Consider the following 15,163-nt stretch of genomic DNA (forward strand, 5'->3'; position numbering starts at 1 on the left):
CAACTGGTAGAGCGGTGTGAGCGTGGAAGCAAGACTTGGTTGGAGAGGTGTGGCGCAGTGCCAGGGCAGCTGACTCTGGAGTGAGGGGCTCACGGTTCGATCCCCAGCACCGGAGGCAGATGAGCTCAGCATAGTGTAACTCTGGGGAATAGCTCACTTAATATCCCGACGGTCCCCAGTGCCTTAAGACCCTTACAGGTGATTAGTTAGCACTTTACAAATACCAGGTTATTTATCACTTGTGTCTTGAGATCTAGTGAGGAGCCCTAGAAATCTTGGACACATCTAAGGCGTGTGGTTCCTGTTCTGCAGGGACCCTGACACTCATAAGCATCTAGTAGGTTGTGAGCGGATTCACCGGTTGCGTGGTTCATTTAATCAATAGTGGTGCATCTCTCATGCAACAAAACAACAATGTCTCAGCTGGAAATCATTTGAATAGGGAAATTAAAATAGTAGTGTACGTCACAAAATGCGGGAGAAAAAGAAGGGAGACCACAACAGGAAAGGTTAAGCGAAACAATTATTATTTGCAGGTAGTTGTAACAGCACTACAGTACAATTCAATATATGGTGACCATACCACATTAGTGAGCACTGGGCGTGCTAGTGACAGTAAACGGCGCAGTGACACAGGGGTGAAAAATGACAGCGTGAACGGCGAAAGAGTAAGAACAAATAACGATGTGGTCAATAATACAATACAAATATATACAATATCAATATTTTTTGATTCGGGATAAAAAAAATTGACCACAACAGTGCCAAGGTTCTGTGCTGGGTAGTCAATGGCGTTTCAACCTGATTGATTTTCATCAAAACAATGGTCACTAATTTCAAGATAGTGCTGAAGTTAGCATAGAACAGGTCATGCTTGCGGCCTAAAAGGTCCAGTAGAGAAGGATCAATCAGTATGGTTGCCTGGCCAAAGGGTGAATAATTCAAGTAAGCGTGAGGAGTTAGTCAAGCAATAATCAACTGTATCAATGGATAATTCGGCATGGGGAGCAAGAAGGCTGCAGACTAACCAGGGCGGGGTCAGTCAATCCCCAGGATGTTTGCAAGAGCCGGGTAATTGGTAATAATCTGATTCACGGCGATCCAAACTCATAGAAGTCCGGACAGAAACCGACTTCGGGAGCACGTTGTCCTTTATCGGTGAACGGGCGATTACGGGGAGAGGAGGCAATCGTCTGAATTGCAGGCGGGTGCAGGACGAATGAAGCGTCCAGGTTACCATACTGATTGATCCTTCTCTGCAGGACCTTTTAGGCCGCCCCCATGACCTGTTATATGCTAACTTAAGCACTATCTTGAAATTAGTGACTATTGTCCTGCTGATGACCTAAAATCAATCAGGTTGAAACGCCTTCAACTATCCAGCACAGAACTTTGGCGCTGTTGTGGTAAATTTATATATCCCGCATCAAAAAATACTGATATTGTATATATTTGTATTGTATTACTGACCACATTGTTATTTGTTCATACTCTTTTGCCGTTCACGTTGTAATTTTTCACCCCTGTGTCATTGTGCAGTTCACGATTACTAGCACGTCCAGTTCTCACTTGTGTGGTATGGCCATCATATATTGAATTGTACTGTAGTGCTGTTACAAGTACCTAAAAATAATAATGGTTTCGCTTTACCTTTCCCATTGTGGCCTCCTTCTTTTTCTCCCACCTTTTGTGATGTACACTACTATTTAAGTTGCCCTTTTCAAATGATTTCCAGCGAAGACACTGTTGTTTTGTTACAAACTTTACCGGGTCTTACCTGGGTTACCGGGAACAGTTCTGTAATTGTTCCTTTGCATCTCTCATGCAACACGCCGACTGCATGCTCATTGCATGCAGTGTCTAATTCACAGGGTGCGACCCTTAGAGGTGGGGGTGTACCCGTAATATTTCCTCATTCTACCTCGTGTGTCTCTGTGTGTGACAGACGGTCTGGTGCAACCTATATCATCAAGCACCGGGCGTTGTGCCTCTTTTCCAAGGAGGTATGGAATCTGCAACTCTTCATTGTGTGTGACCGGAATTGACTGGTGCAACCCATCTAAACGTGTGCCAGTCATTTTGGTCATTTCCAACGGAATTTGCAACTCGTGTTTGAAACTTGAAGTATCTAGTTTGCCTCATACTTCCGCACACAAGATGTTGTGCCTGGATTGCCTGGGCACAACCCTTCAACGTGTACCGGATCAGGTGCCGACTCCTATTGAGAGGCTCCCCTGACTTACTTCCCATCCATCGGTTGTACCCTTTTGACCCTCATCACAGCAGACCAACTACCCTCTCCAAAACTGGCCCCGCTCGAAGACATCTTGGTGCCAGGTAGTAGCGAAAGAGATTGACTGGGTTGAAGGAGTGCTTCTGAGAAAGTTCAGAAGCGGGTCAAGAGACTGACTCCATTATGTTTCAAGACCTGTAGGTGAACATTCCGAGTGGCTGCTAAACTCCACTTGTTTACGTCTACTTTCTAATAAAAATTTGCTAAATTCCTTCACCTGCTTCCCGAGGACTTAGACTAAGTGTGACTTCAGCCACATGCGGCCTAGTATCTAGGAGGAGGGCCGGTTATCTTACATCAGGGGATATAGGACAATTGGGGTGAACTAGAGGGTGGAGGGAGGCTGGGGGCCAGAGAGTCTGCAGGGTGTTATCCATTGACCTGGTGGGTACATTGGAGCCGCTTTAGAGTGCAGAGTGCGTATGTGTGCAAGAGTGTTCCATACGGACTGGCCGATACCGGTCGCATCGTGTAGCGGTGCAGAGTGAGTGTGTGCGATAGTCTGCGGACCGCCTGTGATTCACAACACTGGCCGGCGGTGCTGCTGTGTACGTTGATTTCATGCCAAAAGCACAATACATTTGACATTGAGATAACCCTCATGGCTCCGGCTCGCAGTGTTGATAAAAAAAGTGTTCTATTTTCGTGTATGTACATATCTTTGCTATTGTTGGGACCCGGGATGTACCCTATGACCATGTGGGACTGTATTATAAGGATTGCTAGGGTGGGCGTAGGGTGGACAGGGTGTCGCACCGCATAAGGGGGCTCTCTATTGGGGCGTGGGGGGGGGTCAAATTAGGAATTGTCCACAGTGTGCATACAATTGATATCATAACGATATGAGTGGGCCTGGTAATGCTAGTAATATTTCCAAATGTGTTTTATGCCCAAAAGTATATGATGTTCATGTTATAATGAGATGAATGTGTTGAATATAAACGTTATTTACATACATCCTGTGTGAAGTCTCTTGCGACACTCAGTGTATTTATTGCAAGTGACTGCTGTGCTTTTGCTTAACACATTACCTCGGAGGAAAGCCTGACTTGTCAGTGCCAAGCTACCCAAGGGTGAGCACAGGCAATACAGCTAGTATAATCACCCCACCCTTGATGGGTGCAGTAGATTCTGCCTGCCTGTGGGCATCCCTTCAGCCAACCAGAAAGAACAGGTTTCAACAGTATTTAAAACGCCCAAATATTTCAAAACAACTGAACCTTGGAGGTCTTCAGAAAGAACCAGTTACTGAGATGTGACAGGGGACAGAAAACAGGAGACCAGCAGGGTATGGAGGCATTAAGTATGAGGACTTGCAAAACATAGATGCAAAACATAGATGCAAAAGAAGAGCAACACAGGAGAATGATCAGAGCACAAACAGGGAGATTGAAAGTGAGAGGAGGGGAGAGAGAAATGAGACTGAAGAAGAAATTAGCAGGAGGAGGTTGCTGGGAGGTATACCCGAGGGAAAAAAAGAAAAACTAAAAGCACATACAGGCAAAGACAGTAGTTCTCGTCTTTCACATGCAGGCACAGAGCTAAATGGTGTTGCAAATGTTAGGTATGCTTTATGGGCAAGACCATTAAACATGGTTCCCAATGTGAGTGTTTGCACATATGCGGACGCAAGAGTGGCTTTATTGGAAATTTCTTTTCATGAAGTATAATCAACCATTACAAGGTGGCTGTTGAACAGAACCACGCATTTACACACACCAGCGGCCGTCTTAGAATTATTTTATTGCTTGAAAGAAACCTTTACAAGAGGTCCGCTTGTGCAAATGATAATAATAGGGACAAAAGCAAGAATAGGGATGCAGGTTCACCACAACACTTTTCTTGTCTACTTTTTGTAGTGGACAATTGTGCATACAAGCTCAATAAATGCGCAGATCACAAGCCGGGAGATTTCCTAGGCAACTCAGGGAACTCCTTTGCTAGCAACAAGCAACACTCCTGGAGACAGTATCTTAATCATGACACTGGCGATCCCCACTCCTATCATCAGGGCGAAGAAGAACACATCAAGGAAATGGAAGACAAATATGTTGGGATTGGCTCAGACACATATGGGTAAATGAAGCCTGCAAGGGATTGTGAAACTTAACACCAGAGTTTGAAATTTTATTGTGAGCATACATTGATGTATTAATAATGTTGCTCCAAATGATCAATGGGCATTAATACACAGCAAAAATTAAGGTTTTACATTGTTATGCTTTGAAACCGGTCGTCATTTTAGGCCTTTTTCTGAATATGTTAGAAGAATATTTTATCGATAAAAGGATAGTACATGCCTAACCATTACCAATTAGGAGATACTGAGGATCTAAAGCACAGGCACATTCAGTCCCTTTCCCATTTAATAGCAGTGTGATCACCGGAGCTCAGTGGAGCAGGAGCACTGAAAGAGTTAGAAAGAGAAAATTCACATTCACAACACTATGCTTAGATGATTTGGACTGGTTGTTTAATCACAAAAACAAAGTTCCACTACTCCCATTTTCTTTTTCCTACAAGTTCTAGACATACTCCTTCAGTGACAAAACATTGAGGCATCTCCAAATCCTGTGCCTGTAGGATGGGTGACATAATTATTTCTTATAGGAAACGTGCAATAAAAAAGTCAAACTTTTTGCTCAGTCAAGTTAACATAATTTAGCCTGCCCTTTACAAAGAGAGGACAGGTTGATCGTTCTTCTAAGATCACAACGCTAATCAGAGCCTCACAGTGTTATTCTGTGAATATCTTCTAGCCACAGTTTTGATAAAACCATGTCCTCATTGCTGCACACCTTCTTATTCTTAAAGGGTTAACTGGAAAATCAAATATTCTAGATGGTTTGACTAAACATTTAAAATATCTGATTTCAGCTGGAAAGTAGTAATTTGCATTTCTCCCCGTTTTCTGCAGTAAAGTTTAAATTGTATGCCAATAGCACCAGATACTGAGGAGCACTACTGGTCATCTAGGAGAAGTGTTATTTGGTCCGACATCTCTAATTTTCTCTGCCTTTATAAAAAAAACTTTAGTGCTATAGAAATAAAAGTATTACAGATAGACTTGCAATCAAAAACAGCACAACTAAACATTCAGCTGAGTTACCAAAACAGATGTTCTTAAATACAAAAATCCAAACCATTAGGGCAAACAAACATTAAAACCCCCAGAATCGGAACCTTAGAATAATACCGATTTTTTTTATCTTTCACCAAACAAATCTACCACAAATGAAAGCAATGTGGATTATGCCTCTATAATGCTTAAGAGCATTACAAACTTCGTCTCCTATTGGTGAATCATTATGGAGCCACTACTAGCAGAGACAATGTTAAACTATTAAGCGGGCCCTATAATGCTTATGCCTCTACTGTGGAGCCAGTTCAATATTTAAAAGTGTCTCTTACAGTGGGGGGTCATCCACCAAGGAGCCAATTTTACAGTGCAGTGTAGTCCACCCGGGTGTCAATTTTATGGTATACAGACAGTCCAGGCGTAGAGAGATATCTTCTATGATGCCCTCCATCACAGAGCTCGCCCTTCAATAGACGACTCTGGTAGAGAGCTCTCCACAATGGAGCCATTCCTGTAGTAGCCACTATGCACATGGAAAGAGCTCTCATTCATAAGAGACGATCCACAAATAACGGGAGACTGACTCACTAATCATGCAAGGAATGTATGCTATTTCAATACCCTGCAAGACAAGTCCATGAAACCCTGTTTTTCACTCAAGTAGCTGGGGTGATGACAATACAACTGCATGGGTCTTTTTCTCACAGAGTCCTGCAGCTGTTTTTACATGATCTCACAAGTTAGACAATGTAAATTAAATGAAGAGTCCCACCAGGGTCAGGAGTCAAGGTATTTGGTTTTCAATAATGACACAAAACACCAAGATAGGTTAGTGTAGTTTGGCATTACAATTCCATTCAAAGGTCAAGGCCAAACTCTTGCTGGAAATTACTGGGAAATACGAGGACAGCTGTCAAGGTCAAACCTGCGAACAGCAATCCAAATGTAGGTAAATATTTGTTGCTTTAACTTCTGATAACCACCAAACACAAAATTAATAGAACTAAAAATCTTCGACTTAACTAACTCAATCGTTAAATAAACAATCTCTTAAAGTATGAAACTGAAGGCTATAACCCTCAGCAAGAGTGGTTTCTTAATTCTGAAGTGGCCGGTCACAGCAGTTACGGCCACTTCAGAATTCACTGGGTGAAAGTCTGGACAAAAACTGAGAAATTACACAGGGGAAATTGGGTCCAGAATTATATGCTTCCTGATAATTCCTCATATTTGTGAACCCTTATGGTCTAACTCATGGGTACTTGCAAACATTTTCCCAGGGGCCAAAATGTTTTATCTGTGATGGGGACCGAGGGCCCCATAGACGCCAGCAGGGTGGTGGTTGGGGCAGGAGAGTTGGCGGGGCAGTGTCTGTGGTACGGTAGGCATAGGGGAAGCGAAGCATATATATATATATCAGTGACTGAACTGCACAATGTGAAACCAGAAAACTTGGGATTAATCCTGGCATCCCTACGTTGCTAAGTTGTGTGATCCTAGGCAATTGTTTTCACTTTTTCCTTTTTCTTCATTACCACATATACAATATAGGATTTCAGAATGTGTGTTTTACAAAATCATCTCCCCGTGTTTGAATTAATAAATTATAATGTTGTTCATGTATAGTAATAACCCAAGCCACCTAGAGGATGCACATAACTGACTTAACGCTTAGTTTGATAATGGCATCATTGTCAGAGTGGTGGAGGGTGAGGGGGGAGAATGAATGTTTTTAAATTCTAGTTTGAAAATTATTACTTGAAACAAAAAGTACTTCTCAATGCACTGATATAATCTGATCTACTATCAATAGGGGCTGTGTTGAAAGAAAAACTTAAGGACAGTTCATCTCTTGAAGAGGCGGGCGGACCGAGGGTTTGGCAGTCATGGTACTCCGATGTGTTTGTAAGAGAATCCAGTCTGCTAAAATCTAAATCAGGCCCTTAGTTTTGGGGAGGGGGGATAAATAGCTAATGATAATCACCCCTCTAAACCTTACAAGTGCTTTCTGAAAATGTATAAAGAAACTGAAAACCTGGCTCACTAAAGAACTAATAACATTTAAGCATAGCGAATGGCATTAAAGTTTTACAAACAAATAATATCTCAAGTTTAATTTCATTAAGTGGAAGTTACCTACAGCACCCAACTAATCCATAAATAGAGAATGTGTTTAATTAATAACATCACCAAGTGTATCATAAACCAATGTTCCCAGTTTATATTATTTTGCGCATTCAATGGGAAGCATATCAACAGGGAATTGGCATCCCCACAGATGTGCCTGTATCTTCATTCTAGAATGAAATCCCTTGATATTGGGTTGGGGCTTTTAAGCATGTTATCAGAGGATGTGTTTATACTCCATTGTACTTATTGGAAAACATTTTTCAAAGGCTTCTGCTGGCTCTTCTAAAGCAGTCATTGTTTCTAAAGGAAAGTACTTTGAAGTATTTAGCCCAACAACCACTGCATCAAAATAAACATGATATAAGATTATTAAAGGGTCAGGCTTGTGCTGGCCCCTATCTGCATGCACTTGCTTAAGTAAGATTAAGAGGAAGCATTAAATGGGATGAGACTACAGGTTCTAAGACATAGGTGAAAGTGAAGTTATAGGATGTGCAAATCTACCTCTGCGAGTCTGTCAGGCCCCAAACACACAAATATTTTGTTTCGACCTCCAAGACGTGGCAATGGTACACGGAATGTTGCTGCTCTGGAAATCTAGAAGGAAAAAACAGTTTGGGATTGAATCAGCAAGGGAATTCTACCACTTCAAATCATCTCAACTGCACAACCCCTAACATCTGAATTTTCAATCCCACACCAAGCGACAGTTTACATTCTATTCCCCCGGCGCCTGTCCAATACCACCTGCTCACCATCCTAATTAAACAATCCTTTGAAAACAATGTTGGCACAGCCCTGGCAGACATGGTCGGCATGGCCAATTGGAACATTTTCTGGTGGGCTACAATCAAAGGGCTTCTTTTATGTTTGGCTGGTCTAACACGACACAGCTCAGAAACAGTGGAAACAATTTATGTTTTTATTGTAATTTGCACCATTAGGACAAATTTTTCTGGGTAAATGGGTTGAGTGGTTAAACCTACCCAACACACACCCACACAATTCCAATGAAGAGTACCAGGCTCGCTTACTAGCATGGAGCAATGTACAGCTTACTTAACACTGTTGCACGTGCTAGTCTTGGTTCACAGTCCGGCCCTGATGGCAAGTAAAGAAGTTATAGCTTTAAGTGACAAAAAAAGAAATAGCCTTCATTTCATGAACCAAGATTACATTGCACTTCTGAGGGATGAAACCTCACCTGAGACTCCTACGTCTTACTTCTAAATCCTTCCTATTCGTTGTAAGTGCCTTGGCCATGCCTCTCCAAGTCAGGCAGCACCATCAGGTACTCCACCATTAGCAGTCATTCCCCAAAATCAACATTTAAAGACACTGCTTCTGTACATATTTTTTTCACTTCTTTAGCTTAATACTGAGCAGCAGGAACTGCTGCAGAGGACGTCAGTCTTAAGCATTCTTCTCAAACCTGCACCATTCACATGTTCCAAATCCAGAGCCTGCATTCTAACAAATGATATGCAAGGCATTTAGCTAGCAGTGTACAAGGTGCAAAAAAACGTACAAATCTTATGAACACTATATAGTGTTTGATCAGCGAGGGAAGTATCTGCCCAAATACCAAGCATGAGCAGGAACATCATCTTCTTTGCTCCAACATTAAACAATAGAACCACCTAGCCTGTAGTGGTTAGGCAATACCACCACAGTTTAATCCAAAGTACAGTTAAGAGTGGATGCTGACTACCTCATACTATGTGGTTAGGCAATGCCACCAAAGTTGGATCCCATGTACAGTTAAGAGTATACCATGCAATGTGTCGCCTGGTAACAGACTACTGTGGCTGCAGGGGCACGGTACCCTTGAGGGGGTGAGTGAGGCACTGAACTGTCCCCGACAAAATCCACATAGCCCATCATAATCATAGTGCTTGATTTATCTCACTGTGGCGCTTAGTTAACTATATGCCGCTCTCCTACTTGGGTAGGAGTAGGGGGATTGTTCACAGGAGAATATCCAAAAAGTAGAGTGCAAGTCAGAACAAAATGGCGATTCCTCTGTAAGTCATCTTCAGCTGGGCTAGAATTTCTAAAAGACAAGCATCTGCAATGCGATAGGTCTCGCATTTGTGAAAGTTAGAGCTATTGGTGTTAAAAATGACAATGTTCTTTACTTTTGCTTTTTAATTTGCATGCTCTGTTCTGTTGTTTGCAGATAAGATAGTCAGCTGGCCATGGAGGCATGGTCAGGAACGGTAATGGAGGGAGAAGGATAGAAGGGATCTTAGGACGTGAGAGCAGAGCAGTGCTTTTAGTGAGATGAGAAAAGCTGTGGTGGGCTTTTAAATGGACCATTTAAAAAAAGACGTGGTATAGGTGATTAAAGGGTATGGCTTAAAATATGTACAATAAGCACAAATGCTTGTCTGCGATGAGATGCAAAAGAGGCTGCACTATTATAAGAAGAATGGGAGGTGGCAGCTAACTTTTAAGCCAGCCTTAAATCTTATTACAGTTGAGTCATTATGTCTTATTACAGATGACTAATATGTTTACTACTAAACTATAGTAAATAAACATACAGGTATGTATAGAGCTTATAAGGATTTTAGGTTATATCATATTGATTACAACAGTTATTTAGCACACAGGAGAAACAAACTCATCCTCTCTAGGTGCCAATAAGAAGCATTAATATTGTTACCCAACTCAACAGTCCTCATTTTATCAGCTTTTTTTTAAGCATTCAATAATTTTATTATGGACATTAAAATAACCAAAGTACAGAATAAAAATGCATAGGCCCTGCAACATATAATCATAGTACAAAATAATTCATTGTATTACAGTACATAGAATAAAATGAGTAATAGTACATCATTTTACCAAAGGACAACATAATGCGGAAAACATGGAAGACAGACATAAGTGGCACAGAAAAATAAATAAAGAACTTTGGTAAAACAATCAGGTATAGGGTTATGTGCCTTTAATAATGCCTTATGATAGAGCTAATTGAAGTAAGACAAGAGAGAATCTGAGAACATGTCTAAAGATGGCAAGGAATGTAGCAAGGGGTAGCACCCGGCCTTGTCATGACAACAATTAATGTAATCGAAAGGGCAAAAGGGGAAGGAGAGGGGGGGTGCACAGCTAAGTCTCACAAATAGATTAAAGATAACGGCAAGTGTATAGACTAATGTTTACATTATCCATGTAATGAAGCAAATTTGTCTAAAGAGCACCAGATAGTAGAGGATATCTGAGGGAAGGACCTTATTTTTTAGTGTGAATTATGGGCACTTCTTAAAAATAAGACCCACGCCCACCAAGTATGAAACGAAATGTGGATGAAAGGATGTTTCACGAGCCAGATGACCGGAAAACATGGCGGCCGCTAGCTAGAGCGGTGCGCGCGTCCCCCGACACCGGCTCCAGCACCGACGCCCCAATTGAGATGAACTGTCTGCTGTTTTGGTCGAATATGGCGTTTTCTTAGGACGTGGTGGTGTGGCTACGAAGGATTGTTTATTGGATTTTCGGATTTTCGGATTTTGGGGGTTTGAGACTCGAGATCGGCGCCTATTCTCGGCGCCGTCCTGCAGCAGTTTGGCGGCTTCCAGAGTCACGGGCTGCTCCGGACACCGTGAGCGGAACAGCCGATGTGTTGGAGGCGGTCCTCTCTCCCTGCGCCCTTCCGCTGGTACGAGGCAGCCGTGGAGCTGCGGAAGAGCCGAAGGGCGGCTACACACGGCTCCTTTGCTAGAATCAGGGGCCCAGCAAAACTGTGCGGTAAGGGTTTTTTTCGGGACGATGGTATGTCAGAAGCTCTGTGCATAGATAAAAATGCAAAACTAAATATAAATCCGAAAACAGCGACTGCCAATATTAAATGCGACGATAATCATACAGTAACAGTCACAGAAGTGGATAAGAGCTCCCTGACACGTGGAAATCAAGAAACAAGCGACCCGTGAAAGATCCCTGCCTCATACCAGCCACCGCCTCAAATGTGATCAGTATTAAGAGTAAATTGCACGCTCTTTCTAATGCAGTCTTAAGCCAAAAAAATAGTAAGACACAGTCTAAGGGGAGAGGATCAGAAGGGAAGAAGGGACCTACCAGCAACAACCTGGGGAAGCGAAAGGGGAAGGGGAGGGGTAAAAAGAAAGACACAGCTCTTGGAATTAAAATTGCGGACCCAGATTCAGAACTAGAACTAGAATACTTGACAGAAGAGTCCCCTGAGGGAGGTTTAGAAACAGAGATCGAGCCCGAGCTAGACTTACTACTAACAGTGCATGACAAAGTGCCTATTAGAACTCGGGGTCGCTTGTTATCACCTAATACTAAACTAGTCGAGGAGGGACTGAGTAATAGTGTAAAAGAGTTACCTCAGAAATCGTTTCATAAGAGAAGTAAATCTGAAAAGAGCAAAGCCACACTGATTACGCCTTCTTTGAGGTCGTACTTCAAGACCCTCCCTCAGATCCTAAATATTAACCAAGAGTCCACGGGCCCTCAAAACTTGACTTCCGAGCAAAACATACCTACTCTTGAACTCCCTGCCACACTAAGCCCGCCAGTCGTATATGGTAGCCCCAAGTTTCCAGAAGTAGACAAAATGGAACAAGTAAACAAACTAACCACGAATGACGAAACCGTAGAATTGAGTACGGAATTGAGCAAAGCCACAAAAACTCCACCAGATCCCCTGGTGGCTAATTTAGAGAGCTCAGAAACTACAAGTGTAACAAAAGTGTTGGAAGTATGCTCTGGGGGTAACAATGAAGATAGCGATAGTACTCTTCAATATCTACTCCTCAATATGAGAGACGAGATCAAAAGTGGATTTGCCGAAACTAAAAAGAGCTTTGCTGAATCAAGCCAAAATCAATCAGAGATTCGGGCTATGTGCGAAAATCTTGAGACTAAAGTGGATGGGCTGTTTGAGAGGACTGGGAGCTTAGAGAACAATGTATGCGAACTCAAGGCTAAATTAGAACATGCGGAAAATAGAATTCAGTCTCTGCGCAGAGAGGGAGACGCTGTAAAAGAGAGAGTAGAGTCCTTAGAAAATTATTCTAGGAGGAACAATCTCAGAATTCTAAAAATTCCAGAAGGCAAAGAAGGAAGTGAAATCAAGAAATATGTTGTGTCTTTGCTCAAAGAAGCTCTTAACTTAAAGGAGTCAACAACTGAGCTAGAGTCAGACATACAAAGGATACACCGCGATCCCTTCCGACTTATCTCTGGCAGGACCAAACCTAGAAAGATCCTCGTAAACTTCCTAACATATGCGACGAAGGAAAAGATACTCAATTTAGCATTAAAAGCTAAGTCACTGGAGGAGGAGCTACGGCAGCAACAAGATGGCCGCTTAGTCTCCTGGCTCCCCCGACCTCCGTCTTTAGCTCGCAGATCCTGTCGTCTATCCTGTTTTTCCGCCACACATCCGTGTCTATGAACTGATCTGCAATCCGATGGAGCAATCCCGAGGTTTTTCCGACATTGTGGAGTGGAGTAATGTCGAGGTTTGACTTGAAGCCTAACCCAGTGTAGCAGCCGGGGTCTTGAGTGCTGATCCTGCCGGGTCCCAGTCGAACAACAGCGGACTGGTGAGGGCGGTGTGGTAAATAAATAAATAATACCCTATTTTTGACTAAGCATATAGCATAACAGATAGCTCAATAAATAAGAGTCAAGATTCGAGGTAGTAGGAGTTTCTGCAGGTTTATTACAGCATAAGGACAGGATCAGGACAACCTGCATAGGAACAGAGTGAGAGTGACAGGGCCCGGCAGCTGCCGGGGCTAGGTCTGGGATGAGCGCGCTAACTTTTAATAACAATACATTGACTTATATACATAGCGCAAACACATAGCATTACATTGCAGTAGGCGTAGCAGTGGGTGGAGCAGAAGGCGTGACGCGTAGCAGTCGCGAAATATAACAGTGAAAGTAGGTGTAACTGGGAGTATACATAGACATGTGGTGCAAACGTAACAGAATATGTCATGAATGGGGCGGAAACATAGGAGGGGGCTACCTAAGGAGCCGGGACCTCTAACCTGGTGGTGCGCGAAAACTGGCAATGACGTGTTACTAGGAGAAGCTGGGGGCTATGAACTCTGTGCTAGGAGCAGAGACTAGAGTCTGGAGGGTCGGAGCGACATGTACCTAAACCCTATCTGGTATCTAATGTTTAGAGAACATGTTGATATAAACTAGGAGTCATGAGGGGAAAAGCTAACTTGATTCTAAGACTGGACCATACATTATTCTACATGAAATGCGTGATGAGGAATACTAAATGACCATCAAATACAGTATTTCTCTAACGTGGAGACGTGAAGGCTAGACAATGACGGAAACTATTGATGCAGTTCAGTAGCTTAGGAATGTAGAGAAGGAGGACTGAACTGATAACTGGAACTATAACATACTTTTGGCAGACTCAGAGGCAGAGCCAAGCTGCACCGGGCACTGCGAGGCAGGAAGTAAGTGAAGGGTCGAGGATACAGGTGGGGGCTGTATCACTCCTCAGCGAGGCTTCAGGAGACAGGAGCTGAATCTGATGTCCGGGCCCTTTTGAGGCCTGGAAACGGGGACTTTATAATGGAATAACGTGCACACTGAGAAACGTGGCAACATAACTTTACATAGGCCTGATATTCGTAGTATTCACGAGGACTGGAAAATGACATACCAGAGGTGGACACAACTATAATTGCGTCATTAATCGGACATGGGGAATAACATATGCATATTGGTCATGCACACATAACATATGATGGATGAGGCGTAGGGACACAGAACATGGCAAAATTTACTTTTCCACATTCCCTCCTTGTCACTACGTTTCCATCAGGAAACATCAATTTTCATGATACCATCTATCATTTCATACAGTATCATTTGCTCGTCTCGAATTGTCTTGGAACGGGATTTAGAACGGGGCTTGGGACTAGGAATACAAGAGGTAGCACAAATGCCGCAAATCGCAGGGCCACATTGTATACAGAGGCAGCAGCTAAATATGATCGCTACTGCAATACCTAGAAAGGACAGGACTTTCCATCCCCATGCGGAAATTATATTCCAGAACCAACCGGACCATGTCCAGGTGCCTGGATCTTGGTGTAACAGATGGGCAATTTTATGGAGTCTGGTTATAGCTGAATAAACAGACGGCGCGTTATTTGGAATGAAAATGCAGCAACTAGATCCGATGACTCTACAGGCCCCGCCCCTATCGGCCAGTATGACGTCAAGGACGAGACGATTTTGCAAAACGACAAATCTCATAGCAGATTGTTCTTCGGTTAAGTTACCTAGAGCAGAGGCAGTCTCATTTACTACAGCTTCAAGGGTTCTTGTTAACCTACGAATTAGTTTACTATTCTGGACAGGTCCTACGAAGAAGAAACCTTTATTGAAATCTGTATACTGTTCTAGAGTAGTTTCAGTATAATCGACAATTGGGGACTCCCTTCTATGCCTAATGTGTACGAGATGTGTGTTTCTGTGATAATCAGATGGGGCTAGGAAAACAGGTGGCAGTAGGAAGGCAATGTAACAGGTTCCCTCCCAATCGAGGGGCAGACGAACATATGCAGTTTGACCACAAATAAAATAAGAATGGCGTGAAGCTTTAAAAATAGATTTCCTACTGTCACTATACTTGACAACAGTAG

At 42.8% G+C, this 15,163-nt stretch overlaps 1 protein-coding gene across 2 annotated transcripts in view; it reads right to left on the reverse strand.

Annotated features, from left to right (window-relative positions):
- C5_1H1orf159 (chromosome 5_1 C1orf159 homolog) overlaps positions 1-15,163 on the reverse strand; it is a 292,203-nt gene that overhangs the window by 212,809 nt on the left and 64,231 nt on the right. For both annotated transcript variants that reach the window (XM_078642367.1, XM_078642366.1), the window contains exon 2: positions 8,007-8,099. In XM_078642367.1, coding sequence (XP_078498493.1) covers positions 8,007-8,099 — 93 coding nt within the window. The remainder of the gene's footprint in view (positions 1-8,006; positions 8,100-15,163) is intronic.

Source organism: Lissotriton helveticus, chromosome 5_1 (genome assembly GCF_964261635.1).
Source record: "Lissotriton helveticus chromosome 5_1, aLisHel1.1, whole genome shotgun sequence".
NCBI lineage: Eukaryota > Metazoa > Chordata > Amphibia > Caudata > Salamandridae > Lissotriton > Lissotriton helveticus.